This window comes from Rhinolophus sinicus, linkage group LG04 (assembly GCF_036562045.2).
Source record: "Rhinolophus sinicus isolate RSC01 linkage group LG04, ASM3656204v1, whole genome shotgun sequence".
Lineage (NCBI taxonomy): Eukaryota > Metazoa > Chordata > Mammalia > Chiroptera > Rhinolophidae > Rhinolophus > Rhinolophus sinicus.
Window position 1 is genome coordinate 28,165,312 of NC_133754.1, and position 23,484 is coordinate 28,188,795.

The 23,484-nt window shown below is 35.2% G+C and overlaps 1 protein-coding gene across 8 annotated transcripts in view; it reads left to right on the plus strand.

The window, feature by feature from the left end:
* Positions 1-23,484, plus strand: part of SCEL (sciellin) — a 98,437-nt gene that overhangs the window by 59,887 nt on the left and 15,066 nt on the right. For 4 of the 8 annotated variants that reach the window (XM_019742553.2, XM_019742557.2, XM_019742559.2 and 1 more), the window contains 10 exons: positions 607-666; positions 4,550-4,609; positions 5,251-5,310; positions 6,258-6,317; positions 8,826-8,876; positions 9,830-9,892; positions 13,517-13,576; positions 13,718-13,777; positions 13,928-13,984; positions 22,240-22,302. In XM_019742553.2, the coding sequence (XP_019598112.2) occupies positions 607-666; positions 4,550-4,609; positions 5,251-5,310; positions 6,258-6,317; positions 8,826-8,876; positions 9,830-9,892; positions 13,517-13,576; positions 13,718-13,777; positions 13,928-13,984; positions 22,240-22,302 (594 nt within the window). The remainder of the gene's footprint in view (positions 1-606; positions 667-4,549; positions 4,610-5,250; positions 5,311-6,257; positions 6,318-8,825; positions 8,877-9,829; positions 9,893-13,516; positions 13,577-13,717; positions 13,778-13,927; positions 13,985-22,239; positions 22,303-23,484) is intronic. The other 4 variants (XM_074329415.1, XM_019742558.2, XM_074329414.1 and 1 more) reach the window with 2 other exon arrangements.

Sequence of the window (23,484 nt, forward strand, 5' to 3'; positions counted from 1 at the left end):
CATGTAATGTATGTTTTCTTATCTTGTATAACTCACCATAATCTAATTATTTTAAAAGGTTTGGGTTGGGGGAATGGTTGAGTTTACATGAAAGCATATATTCTTTTACTACTTTCTAATATTTATTATTGATAATATTTATTAGTTTTAATGTTGTCAAATTAATATTATTATTAACATTATTCTTATTTTTTTTAAACAGAATAGGCAGTTACATCTGATTTCTTGAGCAAATATTTATATTCTGTCTGGATCCAGTATAGAATATTATCTAACTTGCATTACTTTAATAATGCCCTTTTGAGATATTCTAACAAGATGTATCTGAGGGAAAATTGATTTTGTTAAATAACAAGTTTCACGTATACTTATTTTGAGAACAAAACAAATTAAAAACACATATGGTCTTTGTTAACAAATAAGGAAGCTGAAATGGTCTTCAGCTCAAGATGTAAGAGAAAAATTTTCATTTGCAGTTGGAACTTTAAAAATTACATTGATAGAGAACTTAAATATTTACCACTTCTTAATCTTTCCAAACATTTGTTCACTTGATTAGTTTTTTATTTTAACAAAATTTATTAAAACTCCTTTCCTTACTCAAAGAACACAAGACTTCAGTGGCCGTATTAAAGTGAATCCTGAAACAAACACAAATATGAAGAGGTAAGACATTTAAAACTTTTTCCTCCTCCTTTGTCTGGCATTTATAAGCTCATCAAAATTCTGCATGCTTGTATTCAGGACAGTAAGTTAAAATTCAAGCCAAAGTTGAGCTCTCTTTGTCCAAAACACACCATATTAAGCAGTTCTGTACAACTGATATACAGAAATGATCTCTCTTGCATTTTATTCTTGGGTGAAGTTTGAGATCAGGTAGATTTTGAGAAATTAAGTGGGAATTTTGACTGACCTCTTTGAGCTAAGTGAGTTATTTCTTTGAATGTGTGTGTGTGTGTGTGTGTGTGTGTGTGTAAGTCCATGTGTGTGTATTATTTAGGGTTCTTCAGAAAAACAGAACCAATAGGATATCTATATCTCTATCTATCATCTATCATCTATTATCTATCTATCTATATCTATCGAGAGATTGATTGATTGATTGATTGATTGATTATAAGGAATTGGCTTATCCTGAGAAGTCCCAAGATCTGTATTTAGCTAGCTAGAGACCTAGGTCAGCCAGTGGTATAGTTCCAAGTCCAAATCCAAAGACCTGAGAACCTAGGAGAGCTGATGATGTAAATTCTAGTCCAAGGGTAGGAGAAGACTGATGTTGCAGATTAAGGAGACAGGTAGGCAAAGTCCCCACTTAGTCAACTTTTTTGCTCTGTCCAGGACTTCAACTGATTGGATGGCGCCTACTCATGTCAGGGAGGGAAATCTGCTTTACTCAGTCTATGGATTCAAATGTTAATCTCATCCAAAAACACCCTCACAGACACAGTCAGAATAATGTTTGACCAAATATCTGGGACCCCGTGACCCAGTCAAGTTGACATATGAAATTAACCATCACAACGTGTGTGTATATAAGTGTATGTGTGTATGTATAAGTAGTGTGTGTGTATAAGTGTCTGTATGTGGGTGTGTAAGTAGTGTGTGTGTATATATATATACACACATAGTAGATATATAGTAGCACATATATATGTGTATATATATATGAACTATGTCTTCACATGTATAGTATATGTATGTGTATGAACTATGGTGTGTGTTTAAGATGAAGAGCTTAACAAAGTGTACTTCATTAAGAATTCTTCTACCCATGAATTGTCGAGTAAATCTGGAAAGCTTATGTCCTCTTGCTTTTTTATTTTTTAAAAAGCAGATGGAATATATTTGAAACTGTGCTTGTTGGCATGTTGCTGAAAACAGTGTACTAAATAATTCCATGTGGTTTTATTTGAACTCCTTTCCACTTAGTTAATTCAGTACATGATATTATTAGATTCTAAAATGTGTCACTGATGCCTGGGGCAGAAAAGCTGGGGCACGCGCTGTCAGGCTGTCCTGTTCTCAGTAGCTTGGATGGTCAGAGGCCCAGAGACTTGTACAATTTTGCAACCAACAGTCTGAGAAGAATGAATTGATTTCCTTGGCTACCTATCTGGTTCAGGGAGGTCACCTGAGGTAGTGAATGTGACAGGGAGTCCAAAAGACCTGGATTCAAATTCTGGCTCTGACACTAGCTAGCTGTGTCCCTGTGCCTCAATTTACTCATCTACAAAATGAGGGTCATAATACTATCATGCCTAGCACATAGTAGATACAAGTAACTGTTAGCAATAATGAGGATCCTGTGAGTTATGTTTCCTTAATTAGTTAGATACTCTTCAAATATTTAATTTACTTGGACTCTCCAAGAAAAATCCATGTTTTCCTTTCTAATTGGTATTAAAGAGAGTATTTCAAATCATCACCTATTGGTTTTCATATGTTGGTGTGTGTGTGTGTGTATGCACGGCTATGTGTGTACATGGGTACACATGCATACAAATGTTTGTATGGATTCATGTGTGTATGATTATGAGTGCAAGGTTCTGCAGATCTTTTAAAAGTAAAACAAGATGACATTCCCTCCCTTATGAAAAACTCTCAATCTTATCCCATTTCAGGTAGAATAAAATTCTAACCTTTAGTAATGGCCTTTTACTTGTTTCAACAAAAGTCAGCCAAATTGATTCTTTTTCTATTCCAGGCTAATTCCTGCCGTATAACTTCTGCATGTGCTATTCCCATTCTGAGGAATGCCCTCCCCCCACATTGTCACATTCTTAAAGAGGTCATTTCTGACCCTTGAATGTAATTAAGTCAGCACCCCCTCCTCCAATCCCAGCACCACAGGCACCAGACATTCTTTTTAATTTTCTTCAATAGCATATATTGTTATCTGGAATTGTGGCATTCATTTATATGTTGGATGATGTATCGCCTGCGTCTCCTCATGTTAGAATGGAAACTTCATGAGGGTGAAGCCTATGCCTATTGTTCACAGCTATCCCATAGTAGGACCCATAGTAGGCTTTCCATAACTGTTTGTGGATTGAAAGAAGGCATAGATGATGAAGATATATACATGAGCAGGCATTACTTCGCACAATTTAACTCAAAATATTCTTTTATATTACTACATTAATTAGCACAGTCTTCTATATTGACTTTTATGAACTTTGAAATTTAAATAACCTTACACTGATATGTACTTTATTTAATATGTTAAAGAGTACAAGGTCCTGACAACATAATCAAAGCAAACTCCATAATCAACACAACTATTACAAGGGAGGAGTTATAATACTTAAATATTGTGTTATTTATTTTATTTTATTTTTTGAGTACTCAAATATGGACATAAAATCCTAGGAACTTTTATTTTCAGTCACTGCCATTCCAATCTCACATATTTTGTTTAAGCAAAATCCAACAAAGGACTGAAAAATCAATAAGAAGTATTCTGGAGTAGAATGATTGTTTCTGTTGGGTTAATTGTTTCATTATTTGTATGTAAAAGGTCCAAGCTTTTCATGGCTGCTTTTAGCCTGGGTATTCTCAGATATGTGGACACAAGTAAAAACTTGATTCAACATCTGGTTGAATCCAAATATCAATATCTTTGATGTATAGACGCAACCACAGAGACTTTGTAATGTAATCTTAGTAGGGCCACAGGGCATGGAGAAACAGGGTGTGAAAGTACCTTCTGAGGATGTTCTTTACCCATGTGGCAACCTCTTTAGATCAGAGGCACATTGGTTGGGTCTGTATATGGAAAACACGTAAAGATGCAATAAGAAAAACAAAATTCCATTAAGATCAGAAGCAGATATACTAAAGGTTAACAATAAAATACTGACATGTTTTCAGGAACTATGTGGAGTTTTATATTACAGTAAATATATCTTAAATTTCAGAAGTCTATAGATTTTAATCTTCTTATTGTTCATTGCCAACACAGAACTACTCAAAATTTGTGGTTTCAACACACAGTTATAAGTACCAAAAGCAGATACTGGGTTGTATATCATACACTTTAATAAGCTGGTGTATTAATCTTAATCCATAGTTGTGAATAGAAAACTTGCTGAAGAATGTATGTATGAATATATATATATATATATATATATATATATATATATATATATATTTCTCCAAAGTTGATTTGAAAGTCCCACAGCATGTTGGAGGTTGATATTAAGAGGATGCCTTCAGGAATGTTCCATGAGATGTACATATAGACTATTACAAAATGTTTAGTGTACTTGGCAAAGGTATAGCACTAAATAAATCGTAATAGAGACTGAGTCCTAGTACAGCATTTGCTACTGGCATTATAGCTCCAAGATTAAAATGTTGTCTCACTGGGACTCATGAGTTTCAGAAACGTGTAAATCCCTACATACGTCTGCATAGTCACCTTTAACAGTCTTCAACTCTTTGACATGATTTTAGAAAGTGTTTATACTGTGTTTGAATTTTCATAAATAACTGTACCCGCTCGGTATTAATCTATTATTAACCTCATCATTTCTTTAATGTTTTAAAGGGGCCAGAGTCTTGACAATCTCATCAAAGTGACCCCTGAAGTAAACATAAGTAACCCAGGGTAAGGAGTATGTCTTATCTTTCTTCCTTCCATGTCTGCGTTAATTTGTGGCACTCATCAGAGAAGCCATGTTGAAAAATCTTTGGATTGGAATCAGAAAGTCTGGATCCCATTACTTACCAGATGGGAACCTTTGAGCAAGTCTCTTGAACATGCTGAGCTGAGGCGTCTTTAGTTATAAAATGAGGATCATAATATCTCGTCCACCTTTGTCACTTGCTTATCGTGAGGATCAAGTGAAATATAAAATCCATTTAAAGTAAAAATGCACTAGAAATATAAATTATTAACAAAATAGAGTTTAGGTTATAGCTACCACATTAGATGGAATATTTAGAGGGGCCAGGTGAGAATTTTTGACAAAATATTACACAGTTCCCGAATTGATTTTTTTAACTTAATCTTGCCCTACTTTTATTATTGTTTCATTTTACGGGTAAATGAGAAACTGAGCCAGGGCATCGATGATTTGTATAGAGGCCAAACTTGTTACTCTTTTAAATGAAGGGCATAGACTGGTATTAATTCAAGTACCAAACTTAATAGCAAAATTCATCTTGAGTACATATATCCTTTAAATTGAAATACTTAGTTAATTCCATTTTTACCTATTGTGTATTTGTTTGCTTTTTTGTTTAAAGTTTCAAAGACCTTGATTACCTCATCAAAGTGAATCCAAGAACCGGAAAAAATGTACAAGGGTAAGATTTAATAAGTTCTTCTTTATCATTTCATGCTAACCAATGCTTAAAATTTAATTAAATCATTTCAGCTGACTGACACTGAACTCAACGATAGTTCAGGAAAAGCCATGTAACCTCCAAAATGCTAAAGATTTTAGTCTACTTGATTTCTAATACAATAGAGGTAACTTTGATTTAATTAGGTTCATAGTGGTTCTTCCGGAATCGACAGGACATTTATATTTGTGGATCTGTTTGTTTCTCTTAAACAGAGGGATGGCACAGGAGCAGGGAACGAGAACTAGACTGGAACCCATAGCTACTGGGTCTGGGCCTGGCTCGGTCCTCGTTAACTGAGTGAATGGGCCTGATCACTTCCCCTGTTTGGGCTTCAGTTTTCTCATTCTCAGAGTGAGGAAATTGGACCAAGTGCTCTCTATTCACTTCCAATGCTAATTCTGTTACTAAGTTCCAGTGAGATGGTTGGAGAAATGGAAAGCACATGCACTCTGGAGTTATTAATAGTTTATTTAGGTTTAAATGCTAGCCGTCCCATTACTAGCCATATAGGAAAAACTTAATCTATCCGTGTCTCAGTTTTTCCCTTTGTGAAATTGGGGTGATAATACTTCCTATGTCATAGGATTGATGTTAGGGTTAAATCACATAAATCACTTAGATCAATGCCTGGCATATCACAAATTTCTAAAACCATTAGCTATTGTTTATCATTTCTATGCAGTTATAGGTGGGTCCAAAAAGAAATATTCATAATCAGCACCAAAAACCTCCAACCTTTTGAGATGATCTCTGTTTTAATAAGTGTTTCATAATAAGATATTCAATATTCATAATAAAATATTAAATTATTTTATAATTTAAAATGTTTCTCAGTTTTAATAAATGTTTGCAAACACATGATGTAAATTGACCATTGGTCTGATCATTTCTTCCATGTTTTAAAGGGGCCAAAGTCTTGACAGGCTCATCAAAGTGGCTCCTGAAACAAACAGATCTAACCAAAGGTGAGGTTCATGGCACATTTCTATCTCTCCATTTTTTTTTTTTCTATTCAGCTTTAAAAATGTGATAAAACTCATTGTCCCATCATAAGACAGCCAGTGATGGAACCCAAAATCAACAGCTCTGTGTTAGAAAACTGTCCAAGTCCTTGCTCAGGGCGGAGCAGTAAGTGGAGGAGAGAGAATTATTTAAAATATCTCTTATCAGTATGGGATTTGTGTTCCATGCTTGGGATTTTCTCCAAATGAATCAGGATTTCCCATGAGATAAAACATAACCCCTAAACAATTTCCTAGAGCAAAGCATTGTCTAAAGAAGGACTTATGTGAAAAAAACTTCTTCTTTTTTTCCTCATTTATTTATTTCCTCTCCTCTGTCTCCTATCCAAACAATTCTAAAATTGGGAGGTCATTTAAAAATATTATTCTTAGTTCATTAAAGTAATAAGGAATACAAAGAATGATATTTGTCTTTTATGTGAAAGAGTTTCTCTAAGACACCTCTTGTTAAGTAAGTGAAGAGACATGACAAAACCATTAAGCTATAAATATATATTGTGATGTTAGATTGAGCATGAGTTAAATACAAAAGATCCCAAGGTATATCTCTTCTTTCTGATAAATTTTCTATCTTTCTTTGCATATAGGAATGCTCTCTGGTTTTTCCACTATGTAGCTATCACATAGTTTCTTATGCTAGATCAGGGGTAAGCAACTTTTGCTTAAAGATCTAGACAGTAAATATTTCAGGTTTGGGGGGCCAAAACAGTCTTTGTTTTAACTAATCAACTAGCAACCATAGACAACACATTGCAAATGAATGGCTGTGGGTTTGTTCCAATAAAACTTTATTTACAAAACAGACTTCAAGTTGGATTTAGCTTGAGGACCATAGTTTCCTGACACTTGGATGAGATAGTATTTTATGTGGGTTTGAGAGAAAGATCAATTCTGAATGTAGTCGGGGTAGCTTCCAAAACACAGCCTGCTGCCCCCGCCTTCACATATATTTTCATTCACTTTATAGTTACCCAAAGATTTCATCACTCTTTTTTCTGAATATTTAATGCTAAATTGTTCTTAGATTTTTTTTCCCCACCAAATAAGAACATAACATTCTTGACATTATCTGAGGGTCAGATACTGAATCCAGAGGCCATATAATACTTTATATTATAGATTAAGATTTAGTGAAAGATAGGTCTCCTTTGTTCCTCTTCTAAAGGACTTAGTTTCTAAAGCAAAAGATGGCCTTAATCATATGACCTTTCCCGTGTAGTATGTGAGCTTCTAGTTTAGTACCCACATCCTACCACATATTACGTTAGGTCACGTGTCTATCTCTTTCATATGATAACAAATTTTATGAATTCAGAGAATTCTTACGACGATGTAATCTTGCACCAATAGCTTAATCCTCTTTGGGCCTCAGCTTCTTTATCTGTAAAGTGGGGATTGTAAGAGTTACCTTCTTCATGAGTTACTAGACTAATTACAGAAGATCGAGCTAATAAAGCCCTCAGTGCTCAAGTACTTGTTAGATCATCTATTGGTATTAATGTTACTGTTGCTATTTTTTAATTCATTATTGTATCCCCATACCACCACTCAGTGCCTAATTCAAAGAAGATACCAAAGAAATGGTCCTATTATGTTGAACCTTATGAAATTACGGACAGTCAACCATTTTTGACCCACCAAGTGACAATTCCATATAGTTCAACATGAGAGGATATGTACATGATAAAATGAGTTTCAAGGTTAATCCTATAAATTAATTAACTGATATAAGCCTTTCTAGGCTTTTTTCTCTTCAGGATACATAACATATTGTCCCCATAATGCAGAGTATATCAAATCCAGCTTCTTGTTCAGGCCTTTTTTGAGGGCTCGTGCGGCAGCACAGTGTAATAGGACAAATGTCTCTGTAGAGCTACGATTGTCCATTTGCATGTTTAGAATGAAAGTAAGTTATGTAATCTGAAGTCTTGCTAGTTCTGATTTAGCATCATATGAAGTGTGACACTACAATATCACAGGTTTATATCTTGGAGTGGCCACAGTGCTATATATTCATAATATGGACGTATATTACCTACATACCTTAGAATCAGGAAATAACTGTTTTTAAAAAAGTCTGAGTTTTGTTTTGTTTTTTGTTTTTTTTGGAAGGGAAAGGGAGGGAAATATGGAACACATGGAAATGAGAAGCAATTTTATATTGTACATTACAACCTCCGCTAATTTTACTACAAAAATATAATATGGAGTAATTTAAATTTGAGGTTCTCTTGAAAGAAATAAGAATAAAACGAAAATAAATTTTCATATATACATAATTATGCAAGAAGTGGATAGTAGCAATCTGTTTTTCCATAGGGCTAAAAAGAGAATTCAAGTAATGATGAAGTTTTAAATTAGCAACAATCATTTAATTAAATATTAAGTTTGAAAAAGTATACAAATTATTATTGATTTGAACCGCTATTGAAACTTGCAACATTATTTTAGGAACCAAGACCTGAACAATCTTATCAAAGTGACCCCCTCAGTAAACAAAAGGTAAGCTTATTAAGATTATTCAAGACTTCTGAGCAGGTCTTCAATTCATGCAAAAAAATAAGGTTAATTATTTGGCTAAGGACATTTTGAAAGGGGACATGAAAAAAATGAGAACACATTGATTTGTTGATGTGTAATAATGCTGTATAGATTTTTCTTTTATTATTACTTCCACTTATTTCATTATAATATTGTTTAAAATGATAATATTGAGGCTAATTCTGTATAATTGCTAATGGAGAAATTCATTTTGATGCAATAATAGCATAACTAATTTATTGCTGTAATTTTATAGTTAATATACGATAAGTATATAAAACTGAATAAACTAAAGAATGTTGGCTTTCTACTCCTTCACAAACCCAAGGATTAGTTTTTAAATGACTCCTAAGAAAATCGGTAACATAACATTCGTATTCTTGAGTAGAATATTTTTGTATGATGTTGAATTTACTTCTGTCTTCTTGAAAAGTGAAGACCCATTATACAGTGGAACAAAAGTTGAGAAAAGCATGGCAGAGTAACTCCAAGCTACTTTTCAATTCCTGTGACGATAATGTTGGTGAAAAGCATTGTGCACCTATAAGGACTCATTGTGAACAGAGAGAGAGTGGAAGGGTGTTAGCAGGAAGGAGCTAGGCGATGGGATCCAGTGGCCATGGTTTCAATCCTGTTTTGCCCTCAGTCACTTCTTAGGTACCTGACCCCATGGAGTGTCTTAAATTCTCAGATGTTCAATTTCTTTATTTATAATGGGGAGATGGGAATATATACCTTATTAGATTGTTTGGGTGATTTTAAAAAGATAACTAGTGTATATAAAGTAGAAACTCAATAAATTTATCACTTTTTATCTAGGATTTCATTGGATGATTCACAAGTGTGAAAAGCAAAAATGCCAGTCATAAAAGTTGATGATTTCCAACTGAATGTGACCTTTTGTTTTGTTTTAGCAGTAAACAAGGTCTTGATGAACTTCTTAATGTAAGCTCCAAAGCTGTCAAAAATGTGGCTGGGTAAGAGAAGGATGTTTTATATTTATTTGACTTATAATCATTCTATATAGAAATTGAATACTAAGTCTTGAAAAATCATGACAACTTTTACACATTCCCTGGAAACTTAAATATCTATTTGTTAATAACAAGAAAGAATGGCAGCTTCACATCTTTCAACCTCAAGTAAAGCAATTGAATGAAGTGATAGGGGTGGGAACACAGGTAGTCTGTATACTGTTTATGTTACAGCACCTAGACTAGCTATGTCTCTGGAATTGATTAAAATTTATTAATAATAATTTTTAAAAAGATCTAGAACTTCATTAGACTTATCACCAGCAAATATCATTCACCTTGTTTTCAAGTAGTTAGTGGAAATTTTATGAGGTTCATTGTTTCTTAGATGGTTTGCTGCTCTCAGCAAAGTTATGGACCTAAAATTTGATAATTATTTAAGTAGTATCTGTAAGATAGTGAAATTCAGTTTTTGTCTCTGGTTATATGAAGCTTTTTATGTCATTATACACTGCTAATTTCTATATACATAATATATATTATATATAACATATATATGTGTGTGCATGTATATATACATATATATGTATATATACATATATAGCATACATTATATATGTTATATATAATATATTATGTATATAGAGAGAGGGAGAGAGAGCGAGATAATCTTTTCATGATTTTCCTTCTTGAGTTTAGTTGGTACATATAAAAATTGCAAAATTTTAGAGGTGGTGGAAGTTAGGAACCTCAGAGAACTCATAGTCCAGTTAGTTTGAACAATTTTGAAAACCTCTGTTTCAGCTGAACCTATTCAATTTACAGGAGAGGAAATTAGGACTCCATAAGGTTAGGTGATTTGACCAGGGTCACAGAGAAAACTAGTGGAAGGCTGATAGTTCTGTGATCTGTTAGGCAGTGAATAATTACTACGCCCCTACTGGGTTTGAAGCTTACAACTAGGTACCATTGGCTGCACACTATATAATTACGTATAAGCCATAGGCACCAAAAAGAGAATTCAGTAGACATACTCAATCTTATTAACAGCAGGCAATTATCACAGATTAAAGCTAATTATGTACCAGGGATCCAGAGATATTACTCTAAGACAATAATAGGTTGTCAATTTAATATATTACATTTTGGCACACTCATGTACTGCTTGCTGAATCTAGAATGGATTGTCAGTGCATTGCATCTAAAAAAGAAACAGAGGCATTGAATAGCTAATTTAATAAACAGATAGGCAGTAAAATTCATATTCATAGATTCCTAGAGTACAAGATGGTAGAGATGAGCAGAGCCTTAGAGATGATTCATTTTACAGATGAGAATATGGAGGCCGGGGGCAAAAATTTCATAGTCCTCTGTGAGTCATTCTATCTCCAAGCCCAAATCCTGTTCTTTAAACCATAGCACGCACACTTTGATCTTAAAATAAATGCAAGTTAATTGAGCACCTCGGAGAATAGCGCAGCTTGTAAAGCTGGGATTGTTGCTTTTGCTGTAGGACAGCCAGGAGTTGTACTTTACTGCTTTACACCGTCACTTGAATGATTGCTTCAGAGATGACAATCGCACAAATGTGCAAATGACTACAAAGTACTTTAAGGCTTTTAAACTATTAATACATGGAAGTAATAATACCTAAATATTCTAATGTATCCTTCACTACATTCAAGGTAAAATAAATGAAAGCAGTAACTTGAGTAGAAAAAAATGTTACATTTTTTTCCTGGATAAAATTCAGATAAAAGATTCCCATGTTTGCAGGGATCCAGGGCCTGAAAAAAAGCCTGTGAATTTGTTGTGTCCAATTCATTGAGATCAACTGCATGAAGCTCTCAATCAAAGCAATTCAGGACTGTTACTGAGATCTTTGTTGTATTAACACACTGTGTTGTCTTTTTAGGAATACTGATCGAACGTAGCATACATTTATATGTTTTCTAAGTTAGTGTTTTTCAGACTGTGGGTTGCAACCCATTAAGAGGTCTTGTAATTAATTTACTGAGTGGCATTCGGCATTTTCCCCCAATTAAATACAAATAATTAAATAGAGTATAAAATAAGAATTCTTATGCACTGAGGCTATTATTTCATGAAATTTATGTTTTATTTTGTGTCTGTCTGTCTGAAAAGAGAGAGTATTGGGCTGTAACATGTATTTCGGAATGGGCTTTATGAAACAGTCGTTTAAATATGAATGTTCTAGACTGTTGGATGAATCAAATTTTCTATGCTCAGCAGAACAGTGAAAATGGAAATTCTTCTATTTGTGATTGATTTTGTATATTGAAAGGTTGTGGCCTTTGAACATATTATCTCTTCTACAAAGTTTTAGTCTTTGTATTTGTTCTTCTAACATATGAAGCTATCCTAATTTTAAAGGCTGTTGTCTTTCAGGCAGACTTTAGCTTTACGACAGATTTTGCAATCAGTTTATACAAAAATTATATTCTGGAAATTATATTCTGGATAGTTTTCATATGTTACTCATTCCTTGAATAGTATTTGTAGGTACCACTTGATTATCTTTAATTGAGAATATTATTATTGAAGATAATTCAAAATAGTGAAAATTCAGTTAGGGGCTTCCTATCTACCACAGAGATTGGGGAATGATGACGAAGGGATCACACTGAGTGAAGCCATGAGCCAAGAACCACATCCTATGGAAAGGTCTAGGGCTGGGGGAGGGAAACGCACATCTTTCTCAGGCCTTTTTGATGATTAACCTCTACATGGCTTCCCTTCAGTGCCTAAGTTAGCATCAATGTTTTTGATGAGTAAAATATATTTTATTTTTATCTGATGAAAAAAGGTTGTTGGAGAGAAAGAAGTGCAGGCATGTTGCTGTCCAATATGGTACTGGAAGCAGATGTTATCAGTCTTGATTTCTTGCTATGGGAAGCGATTGCATTTCTTTGAATAAACATTAATAAAGGATTTAGAGGAACACTTTGAAAAATCACAACTTTCCAGCCCTTAAAACAGAGTACTATGCTGAGGCAATGAATGACAGCAAACCACATGGGAGGAAACACTGCTCTGTGACTAGGAAAAGAAACCGGTAGGACTTCAACTAGGAATCAGACAGTTTTCAGAGGATGTTAACTAATCCGGTCATGAACACCTGAGCTTAATTTGGCTTTTTAGTCATCACAGAGGAAAGAAAACTCAATTTTGGTGGCTTGCTAAAACTCTCTTTCAAACCTCATGTTAAGTGTAATCCCAATTTTTGAGCTTTTTGTTTTTTAAAATACATACATTTAGTTGGTGAATATGATTTTTAAAGTAACAAGGACATTAAAATCAGTTTGTATCTTCATAATGTTAAAACATTCCAGGCTGAGAAGTTGTGACTCACCAGATGTTTGCTGTGAACACATACGGTAGATATGCTCTGGCAATAAGCGTGTGAAGTCAGAATAATTTTTCTTCCGATCCAGCATAATTCATCCTCCCCCAGATTGGTTAGAAAACTTATTTCAAGGCTGTTCCATGCTAAACCAATATGTCTCAAACTAAATGATAAGATATCAAATTCGTTCTTCCTATTTCCAACCAACTTCATCCCGTTATCTCTAACCTTGCTGCTTTAATTTTTTTTTCCCCTTAAAGAAATCAAGATCTTGATAAGCTCATTAAAGTGAATCCTAAAACTCTCACCAACCACCGAAGGTAATACAACTATATTAATTTTGGGGCTATTGTCAAGAGCAATATTTTGTTTTATTATTTCAGGCAGATTTATAACCTTAATGATCTTACCAAAAGACCTTCATAATTAATCGGCAGTCTTTTCATTTTTTCTATTTAAAGAAGCCAGGATCTCGATAACCTCATCAAAGTAAAGCCTGCAGCAATCAGAAGCAATCAGAGGTAATCACATAAAAGTAGTCATTTCATGTTTTCATCTGCCTGTTGTCCCTGGGTAGAGTGGGTTTATAATATTGCTTTATTGAACTAGCACAACCAAAGAAACCTTTCACTGATCTGAACTTTTTTTTTTTCTTTTCTCTTTTTGAATAGCCAAGACTTGGACAATCTTATTAAAGTCAAACCTGCAGCTCTCAGAAACATGGAGAGGTAAGTGAATTTACCTCACTGTCTTGACGTGTTCACAAGGTTCTGGGTTAGGTATTTTTCCTTCCTTCCTTCCTTCCTTCCTTCTTTCCTTCCTTCCTTCCTTCCTTCCTTCCTTCTTTCTTTCCTTTTTTCCTTCCTTCCCTTCCTTTCTCTCTCTTTCTCTCTAAAGAAGGCTTTCATTTTTCCTTAGTGTTCAAATGAGGACACATTTATAACCCACGTGTCTCCGGTCAGCAAGGAAACATGTTGCATCGTTCTGTAATCGATTGTGCCATTTTTAACTCATTTCTGTACTTCTTATTTGTGCTAAGACAACTTTGTGTTTGTTTTCTATAGGAAATAAAGTGAAATAAAATGACAATAGGTGAAATTCAATAAGAAAAATATCATGGAGAAGCTGAACCAAACTGATAGTTTACATAGATACTTACAGAGAATCTGAAAGGATATTCAGTGTGTTCAAAATTACAGACCCACAGCTACTGTGAGCTCACAAAATATTAAGGCAGATTCTAACCTTGAGCTTCCATTTTGAGTTCTGCAAATATCTTATAATTCACTATCTTTATGTCATATTGTTCACCTAAAGGGCTTTATTAATAGATTACAGATAATGCACCAGAGTATATTACATTAAAAGTCAAAATTGTTCTGCTGACCTGAAATTTTATCATAATAAATATATAGCTAGGAATCACAGTCTCAATATTCTGAGGTGAAGAAAGCAAATGAACATACAAAAAGTGTTTTGAACCCACTGGGCGAAAGAGGACTGTGTGGTATACTCATAACCTAGCTCTTGTGTCTCCTAGTTTTTTGGGGTTTTTTTCATTAGTGTTTCTTTTTGCTTTCTCTGTTTGTATGTTTTTATCACAGTGTTTGGGTCTTAAGCAAGAATGTACAAAGACAGTTGAAAAGCAATTACTACTTAGAAAGTAGCGTTTGTTAAGCACTTATGGTGTGACTGACAATTTATATACATTTAATCCTCACAACAACCCCATGAGAAATATATTCATACGCCCTACTTTATAAAAGAAGAAACTATAGCTCAAAGCTATGAAACAACCTTATCAAGAAAGAAAACAGATTCTGGACCTGCACTCCACTCCTGATGTCACTACCTGGGGGGGGGGGGGGGGAATCTGTGACTAAAATAGCTCAGACTGTCTTCTTTCCATTCTTCATTCTCCATACGGTTCCTTCCGTTCTAATCCCTCTCCCGCCCTGGCAGTTAAAAGACTGCAATTAGATACATTTACCCTAGAAAATTACTGTTAAAGAGGGAGGAGACAAAGTACTTGTCTCATAGAGGTTTTCTAATAGTGGAAATAACAGCAGACTTTCGGTGTCAACCCTGCTTTGCTAAGTAGAACCATTTCTTCATAGTGGTATTGGTTGGGGCAGATTTTCTTTTTTATTTGTAACAGTTTTAGGACGTTTCCAACCATGGTGGAAGTGATTAGGTTTAATAACTACATGTGGAATAACTAACTGGCTACTGTTAGGAATAACTAGTGGCTACGGTAGCCACTTTCTCCCTCCGTGGGTGATTCCATAAAATCTCTCTCTCACTCCCTCCTTCTTCTAACTTCCTTCTCTTTCCCTCCCTCCCTCCCTCTAGCGAATATGCTGACAGACAATGGTAACTTTCTCATGCAAGTTTTGCCTTTTGTTTATTAGAAAAGGCTCATTCTATAAAAAGGTAGTTTGTATTTCAGCAACTCCTAATAAAATACCTATGAAAAGAAGACATTCTTCTTATACAGATAGGATTACTATTTAAAAAATTTAAAAATATTGGCCATCTTGTTGTTTTCAGATGGTAGCTTGAGTCACAAATGTCACCTAAGTGAGGGCTGATACTTTTGTAGTAGTTACACCAGACTTGATGATAATCAGCTTGGATGTTCAAGAATTATCCCAGAACAAGACAAACAAGAAAGACTAAGCTGCCTGTTTGAAAAAAATGTGACTTCGTTGCATTGGTTCAGCCACCTGTACCTATAAAACATCTATGCCGCCCACTTGATTTCAGCGGGAAAAGAGAAGGGACATTTTAAAGTGCCTCCCAGTGGGAATAACAGCCAGGGCACTTTTATATCCAATTCAGTGTGACATGAATACTGATTATTTAATAATATAACATCTGTGAATCAGAGTTCTTTTTATGTGACTTTGTTGACATTTCCAATAGCTGTATATTTAATTCACAGTTAGGGGCGGAATAAGCTTCAGTCACAGATCAGAAGATGAGGAGGTGTCCCTGGGCCCCTAGGAACACAATAACCTGAACAATTGCAGATGTGAAGAGAATTTTCATTTATTCAGGGAGAAACCACATGATTTTTAGCAGTGACGGTTTCATATTTTCATGAACTAAGAGATATTAAAGAGAGATAATCAATTATTTGTAGCCTATAAACTGCTGCTCCCAAACAAATATTGAGAAGCATCTAGTGACACTTACTTAGGCCTTTATAATTAGAAAAAGCATCCTTCATCTGAAGTAGAAAAAAGTATTTTGAACTATTTGTGGTATTATATGTCCATCTTTTTAAGAATTTCCTATTTGCTAAGGCGTACCTCCAAGTTTTTAGTATTCCCACCAGAGGAGAGTTCCTTTGTATCTTTCTATTGCGTATTTCTCATATTTCTGCTCAAAACAGAAAGCGGGGGTGGGGGGGGAAGTGGGCAGCGTTGACTCTTTCCATTGCTTCATTTCCCCTGATCAATAGGTCACTTTGGATGCTTCTCCTAATTGTCTCGTGAACAGAGACACCTCATCATCCCCACAACTATAACAGTCTAGACCTTGTTCAATCTCCTAATGATCCCTCTGCTGCCTGTAGTACCTTCTTTCCTTCAATCCATTTGCCACACGAGGGAGTGGGTGACCTTCTGAAACAAATCTGATCACGTCATTTTTCTAATTCCCATTGCCATCGATTGGATACTGGCCACACTCCTTAACCTGGTTTCCAAAGCCCACCTCAGCCTGCCCCCCCCCCACAGGCTTCCTCACTGCATCCTCTATCATGTTCAACTCACAAGCAGAGATACCACCACCCCACTTGGTCACACCCCTCACTCCTCCTCCATTGCTATTGCAGGGTTAACTTCGCATCCTTTAGGTCTCAGCTTGGCCTCTCTCTCTCTCTCTCTCTCTCTCTCTCTCTCAGGCTCTGGGAAGCCCCGACCTCCCCACCCCATCCCCAATCCTCCACATTTACATCAGGTCTTTCTAGATGTTCCCCAGCTCTCTATCCTTCCTACCCCATAGCATGTGTCTCTTAGAGGGAATTATTATTTAATCATCTCTGTTCAACTATCAGATTTTTAAGGGTAAGATTGGTTCTGTCATGTTCACTTCTTTATCTACAGTGCATATCACAAAGTGTGGCACGTATTAGGTTCTTAATAAGTAGTCTATGAATTAAATCCTGAATCTCAAACCAATCAAGGCCCTATATTCATCCACCTAGATAACACCTATTGCTTTCCACCTCTAACATTCTGAGCCAGCGAGAGTAAAACCAGACGGAAGACATCTGATTATCTTCTAAATGATCTCCTTTCGCCAGTGACTATCTCTTGCCCGTGGCATAATCTCATGGTGAATTAGAGTCACTAAAATTCTTCGTCACATCTTATATTTAAAATACCTAAATTGTCCAATTTCTTTAGGGACCTGTTAATTTCTTTAACATATAATCTTTAAGACTCTCATTGAAAAGAATTATAAAAATATATAAAGCTAGGCCCATTCAATGTCAATAGAGCTGAAGAATTACACCAGTTATCTCACTTATCCTATACTTTTAGAGAGACAAATATTCCTTTTGAACTAAAGCTTAATGCCTAAGATTTATTTCTTGGCATAAAAGAAATACGATTGTAAAATTTTTATATGGAGGCTCTTAATTTTACAAATGTGTTTGATACTCTACAAAAGCAATTTAAGTAAGCTGTAGAGAGAAAAACATACTGTGGCTTTTAATAAATACCTCTCATGCCCTTGTTAGAGCGGAAGAGAGTTGGCAGTGAGCTGATAACTTTCATATAGAGTTCATCCTAGGAAGAGTTGTGTAATAAGATACAATAATTAAAGTGGGTCAAACATATAGTGACAGAGGAGACTAGACTTTGGTGGTGAGTATAAAGTGCAAAATACAGACGATGAATTGCAGAATTGCATACTTGAAACTCACACAATGTTATTAACCAATCACCCCAATAAATTTAATTTAAAAAGAGACAATAATGCTTTGGGCCCTAAAATCTCCATTTTTTCCCCTTAATCTGCTCTGTAAAGGAATGTTACATTCCTTCATGAAACAGTGGAAAATAAATTGCATGATGACAATGCAGATAAATGCTTATATTCAAAATGTGTGCTATGGCTACATAACAGGGAACTCATTTTCTCCTAAACATTTTGAAATCTACGTAAAGAAAAGCATTTTAGTTGCTGTGGTTCACAAATTTCTTTTTCAGCATTTCTCACTGTATCCACAGAGAACTGATGATTTTTTGGGGTGGTGAATTCCAGCTGCTCAATAAAACTATAAAATTATAAGGTCTTCCTTCCACGGCAACTGCCACCGAAAGGGTTTGGAATCAAGCTTTTGCTTCACCCTGAAGCATTTGGCTGGGCTTCTATAAAAATCTTTTTTTCACACTTTGATTCACAGCTCCTCATCTTTTACCACAGTGTAAAAGACACGAGGCAATAGATGTGGTCTTAATTAAAGAGTGAAATTTATTTTTACATCCTTCAGCCTGGAAGCTTATGAGCAATCTGAACTTCTTTTATTGGATCTTCAAATCTATTGATGACATCAGTCAGGGTGAACAACCAAAGCAAATACACTGCTTTTACTTTTCATAAATTGGAACTTTCTATTTTGCTTTATTATTTATTTTATTCATTTGTTTACTCGACAAATAGTTAGTCCTCTAACTCTAGCCAGGTACTGAGCTAAATGCTGAGAAAGAGCTCCAAGCATTGTGTATAGACTGGGGTGGGGTGGAAGGTGGCGTTGCTTCCAAAATGCTTCATTTTAAAAATAGAAATAACAGGATTTTAAAAATAGACAATCAGATTCTAAAGTCCACATGAAAAAGCGAGTAAGTGAGAACATTTCTGAAGAAGAAAAGTGATATAGCCCTAACAGATATTATATACCTTCAATAATAGTACGGTCACTAGGATTTAAATAAAGAGAACAAAGCAGAATGTTCACAGACTTGAGTCTAAGAATTTAATGTGCCATAAAGAAAGCATCTCAAGTCAATGGAGAAAAGATGAACACTCAATAAATGGTGCCGGGACAACTGGGTAACTATCTGGGGAAATCACAGTTGTCACACCTGTTACAAAAACAAAATTCAGCTGAGTAAATCTGAAGAGCTACTTGGCTTTAATTAAGTGATTCATGAATTGGGCAGCATCCCATCTGGCAATGAGAAGGACACTCCCTCATTTTCCTTTAAATATTAATATAGATTATTCACAAAAATATAATCTACTCTACCAAATGATATGTGCTACTGTTTAATAAAAACAACAATATTTCTATAAAAGCACTAAAGACATGGTTTATTTGATGAGTCACAATTATATCACATTGGGAGTATGCTTCTTTGAAGGTGTGTATGCATAGGTTCCGATACGGAGTTATCTACTTGTAGTTGTTGCATTTGTAAGATTCTAGTTTCTCCTTCACAATAGCTAGGGTCCAAACACGTGGTTCCTGGAGGAGGGTGGGGAGGGAGTGGAGGTGGGGGAGGGGAGAAAGGTGTAGGCAGAGCAAAGATGCAGTGTCTGCAGCAGCCAGGAGGGAAAAGGGCAGAGGAAGTGAGGATGACCAGCCTGAGGCTGAGAAACCAAACGGAATCATGTTGTGAGGACAGACGTGGACTAGGTGGCTGAAAACAAATTTGCTTCCTCACAGTTTTGGAGGCTAGAAGTCCGAGATCATGATATCAGTAAGGCTGGTTCCTTCTGAGGCCAAGAGGGAAGGATCTATTCCAGGCCTCTCTCCTTGGCTTGCAGAGGGCTGTCTTCACCTGTGTCTTTACACTGTCTTCCATCTGTGTGTGTCTGAGTCTAAATTTCCTCTTCTTATAAGGATACTAGTCATATTGGATTAGGACCCATCCTAATACCTCATTTGAACTTCGTTATCTCTGTAAAGACCTTATCTCCAAATACAGCCACATTCTGACATACTGTCCCTAGGACTTCAATGTATGAATATAGTGGTGGTGGATGGCAGGTTCACTTCCTCTGATAATAACATCCCAAAACAAGGAAACAAAGCCAGGGTTGGGAGCTGTGTAAAAAAGGACAGAAATACGTACCATTCAGGGGCGAAGTTTGGCAGGTTCTGGGTGATTGACACAAAGAGATGAAATGTCCATTACTTGCTTGGCTGATCTTTTTTCTCCACAATCATGGTGCCTAGATGTGGAGTGCACCATGATTGCCTTGAAGTTTTCGAGTCTAATAGCTTCCCCTTGGGGCCCCTTTAATGTCTTTTCCCTGAGCTAGCTAAGATAATAATAGATTTCCCCCTGAGAAGAAGGAAAAGAGAATTTAAGGTGATTTAACTTAATTTCCACAAGTACTTTTGGAGCAGCTGTAAGGTAGTATGGGGGCCCCTGCGGCCAAAAAGGTGGCTCTAGTAGGTTGTGAAGGACCATCAGGGGTTATGCAAATGCCAAGCCTTCTGTCTCCACCTCTGAATTTGAAGGAGGTGATGGGGAGGTTTCCTTACACAGTTCTAGCAGTTACACTGAGGAAGTCAGTTTGAATTTTACATCATTCAGGCTACAGAATCAAATGATTTTGATACTTCTGAGCGACTTCTGAAATCCTGTACTTTACATATATTAATTGGCATATTTTCTACTATAATTCACATTACAAAATAATTTAACTGATTTCTACGTTTTCAGAAACGTGAAGCTAATATTTTAAATGTGTAAGTGTAGCGATGGAATGCTGCCTAATTTGCAGATTTATCAATTATTGAAGGTTTGGGTATTATACAAAGAGAGTATTAAATCTTATTCCACATATAAGATAACTTTTTATATTATTTTCCACTTTGTCAGTATTAATTTTGTGTGTGAGAGTCCATACACTGATTCCAGGTAATATAACCTTATTTAAATCTACTATTCAGGATCAGGAGAAGGGAGATTAATAAAAACTGAAATTAATTCTAAAGATATGAAAATTAGGGCAGAAAGAAAAATGAAAAAGTAATCTGAAAATTTTGGAATCAGTAACACTTGCTGCTGTGCCACTACAGTTCTATTAACTATCATTAATTTATGCTTATTCAGTTCACTTATAATTGTAGTTATTGTGTCCAAAAACTCTATTTACATTAACTCATTCTTTACAACAAATGTATCACATTAGATACAATTATCCTAGTTTACAAAAGGAAGCTTAGACACGTTGACTAACTTGCCCAAGGGACTAGGTTCATGACAAAGTCTTTTTCAAACTCATGAGAAAAAAAAAAAAAAATCAAAGATTACCAGTGTTATAGCAAATATATACTGTAAATAACTAATATGTAAGTAACATAACAGAGGACATTGTATCTCTTGAAAGTGTGTTATATCACAACTGTAGCCCCAAATTAAAAAATCTAATTGTCCCATTCATCCTGCACATTTTGAATTGTTGATTCAAATTAGGGTTGATTTTTCATGTTTCTGTGATCCAAAAAGCTAGAATGAAGTCTAAATATTCAAGAATTGATTTTAGGTGGACAGGTGGTTTGGCCCCAAATCTTGACTGTTTTACAAATTAGTTAATTGGCCTTGGAAAATTCATGTATCCTTTCTGAGCCCCAGATGCTGTCCTGCCAGATTTTGTGAGATCGGAATGAGATAATCGATATGGAAATACACAGTACTTTGTGACACAAAGTTGGTACTCATTGAATGTTAGCGGAATGTGAATATAAATCAGTTGTTTCTTTTCAGACCAGATTTCTCAAACCTTCCAAGGAATTAGTTCCTTATTTTCTCTCGCAGCATCCATAACCCACGCTCTCATAGTTGAGTTGTATACATCAGTAGTTCAATGTCCCATTTCTGTATACCACAGTGACTATGTCTAAGATTATGTACTGATTTTTCAAGTTTTATTTTAATGTTTATTTCCTAAAATTATATTTTAACTAAATTGTGTGTGTGTGTGTGTGTGTGTATTTCTTTTTTTTCTGTAGAGGCCGGGACAGGGAAAATTTAATTGAAGTAAATTCTAATGTGCCTAAAAATAAGAATGGAAGGTAAGACTTATTATAGTTTACTTTTGTCTTATGGATTCCTGATAAGCCTGCACAAATTATGCAAACTTTGAAGATTTTCTGAGGAGTTGAACTTATTATGGTACTTAAATATAAATAATATCTAAATACACAAAAAGCAATGTACAGGGTACTTAATAGCTTAATAGAAAAAAATAACAAAATTCAAATTCTGTTAAAATTTCTGACTAAGGGCCTGCTGCTATTCTATTGCTTAGTGTAAAAGGCATCATGGAAATTCAAATTTCTGCACTTGGGCTGTGAATATTTATATGTACTTACCATAGCTTGGTAGGCTCTCAGTGGTGCAGAAAGCGCTCTGAGAATATCTTTGTTGGATACCTAGTGCTAAAAGAATACATGAATTCCTGACAGCTACAAAACGGGACCTAATTTTGAAATTTATTTTCACCACAGAGTATAATGGCTTTAAAACTATTATACCTTAGTTGCTTTTACAGGGAAATTAGGATAGAAGCTATCCTTTTTGTTGTTACAGACAGTTTAAATTAGGAAAGAATTTAAAAATAATTTTCTGTTTAGCGATTCTTCCCCCCACATGTGGGGGTGACCTAAGAACAATAAGGTCCTATTCTGTACCTTTCTAAGGTGCAGTTGCCTTTTCAGTTAACAACAACAAAACATAATGTAAAGAAATGATATTGTTGATATTTTGTTCAGAGAATGGAAAATCAGGAAAAGAGCTGGGTCAGTCCCCCCCCCCCCCATAATGTGTATAAAAGGCTCTTGACTCTAACAGGTAGGCAGTTTTTTTCTGTTCCCTTAATTCCCCAAATTATCTTCTGCCTTCTGTTTTTGTGATCCCAAGCAAGCCTTTGATAAAATAAGAAAGGATACATTTTCAATAAGATCTATTTATCTTGGAAAAACATCCACTGCTTTGGGAGTAGGACTGGGCTTACAATTAACGAATCTCATTCAAATATTACTTGGAAGTGATCAAGGTAAAAAAAAATACAAGTCAATGATTAGGTATAACTAAGGAAGTTCCCATTTAACACGATTTGAAAGGTGCTCCAGTTTCAGTTGAACTTGCACATGAAACGGGGGTTTAGTGGAAGGATTAATGAGGAAATAGAATTTCATCAAAATTCAAGAGCAGGAATGATAGCATGGCTTCACGGTGCGTGAACGGAAAGGTCA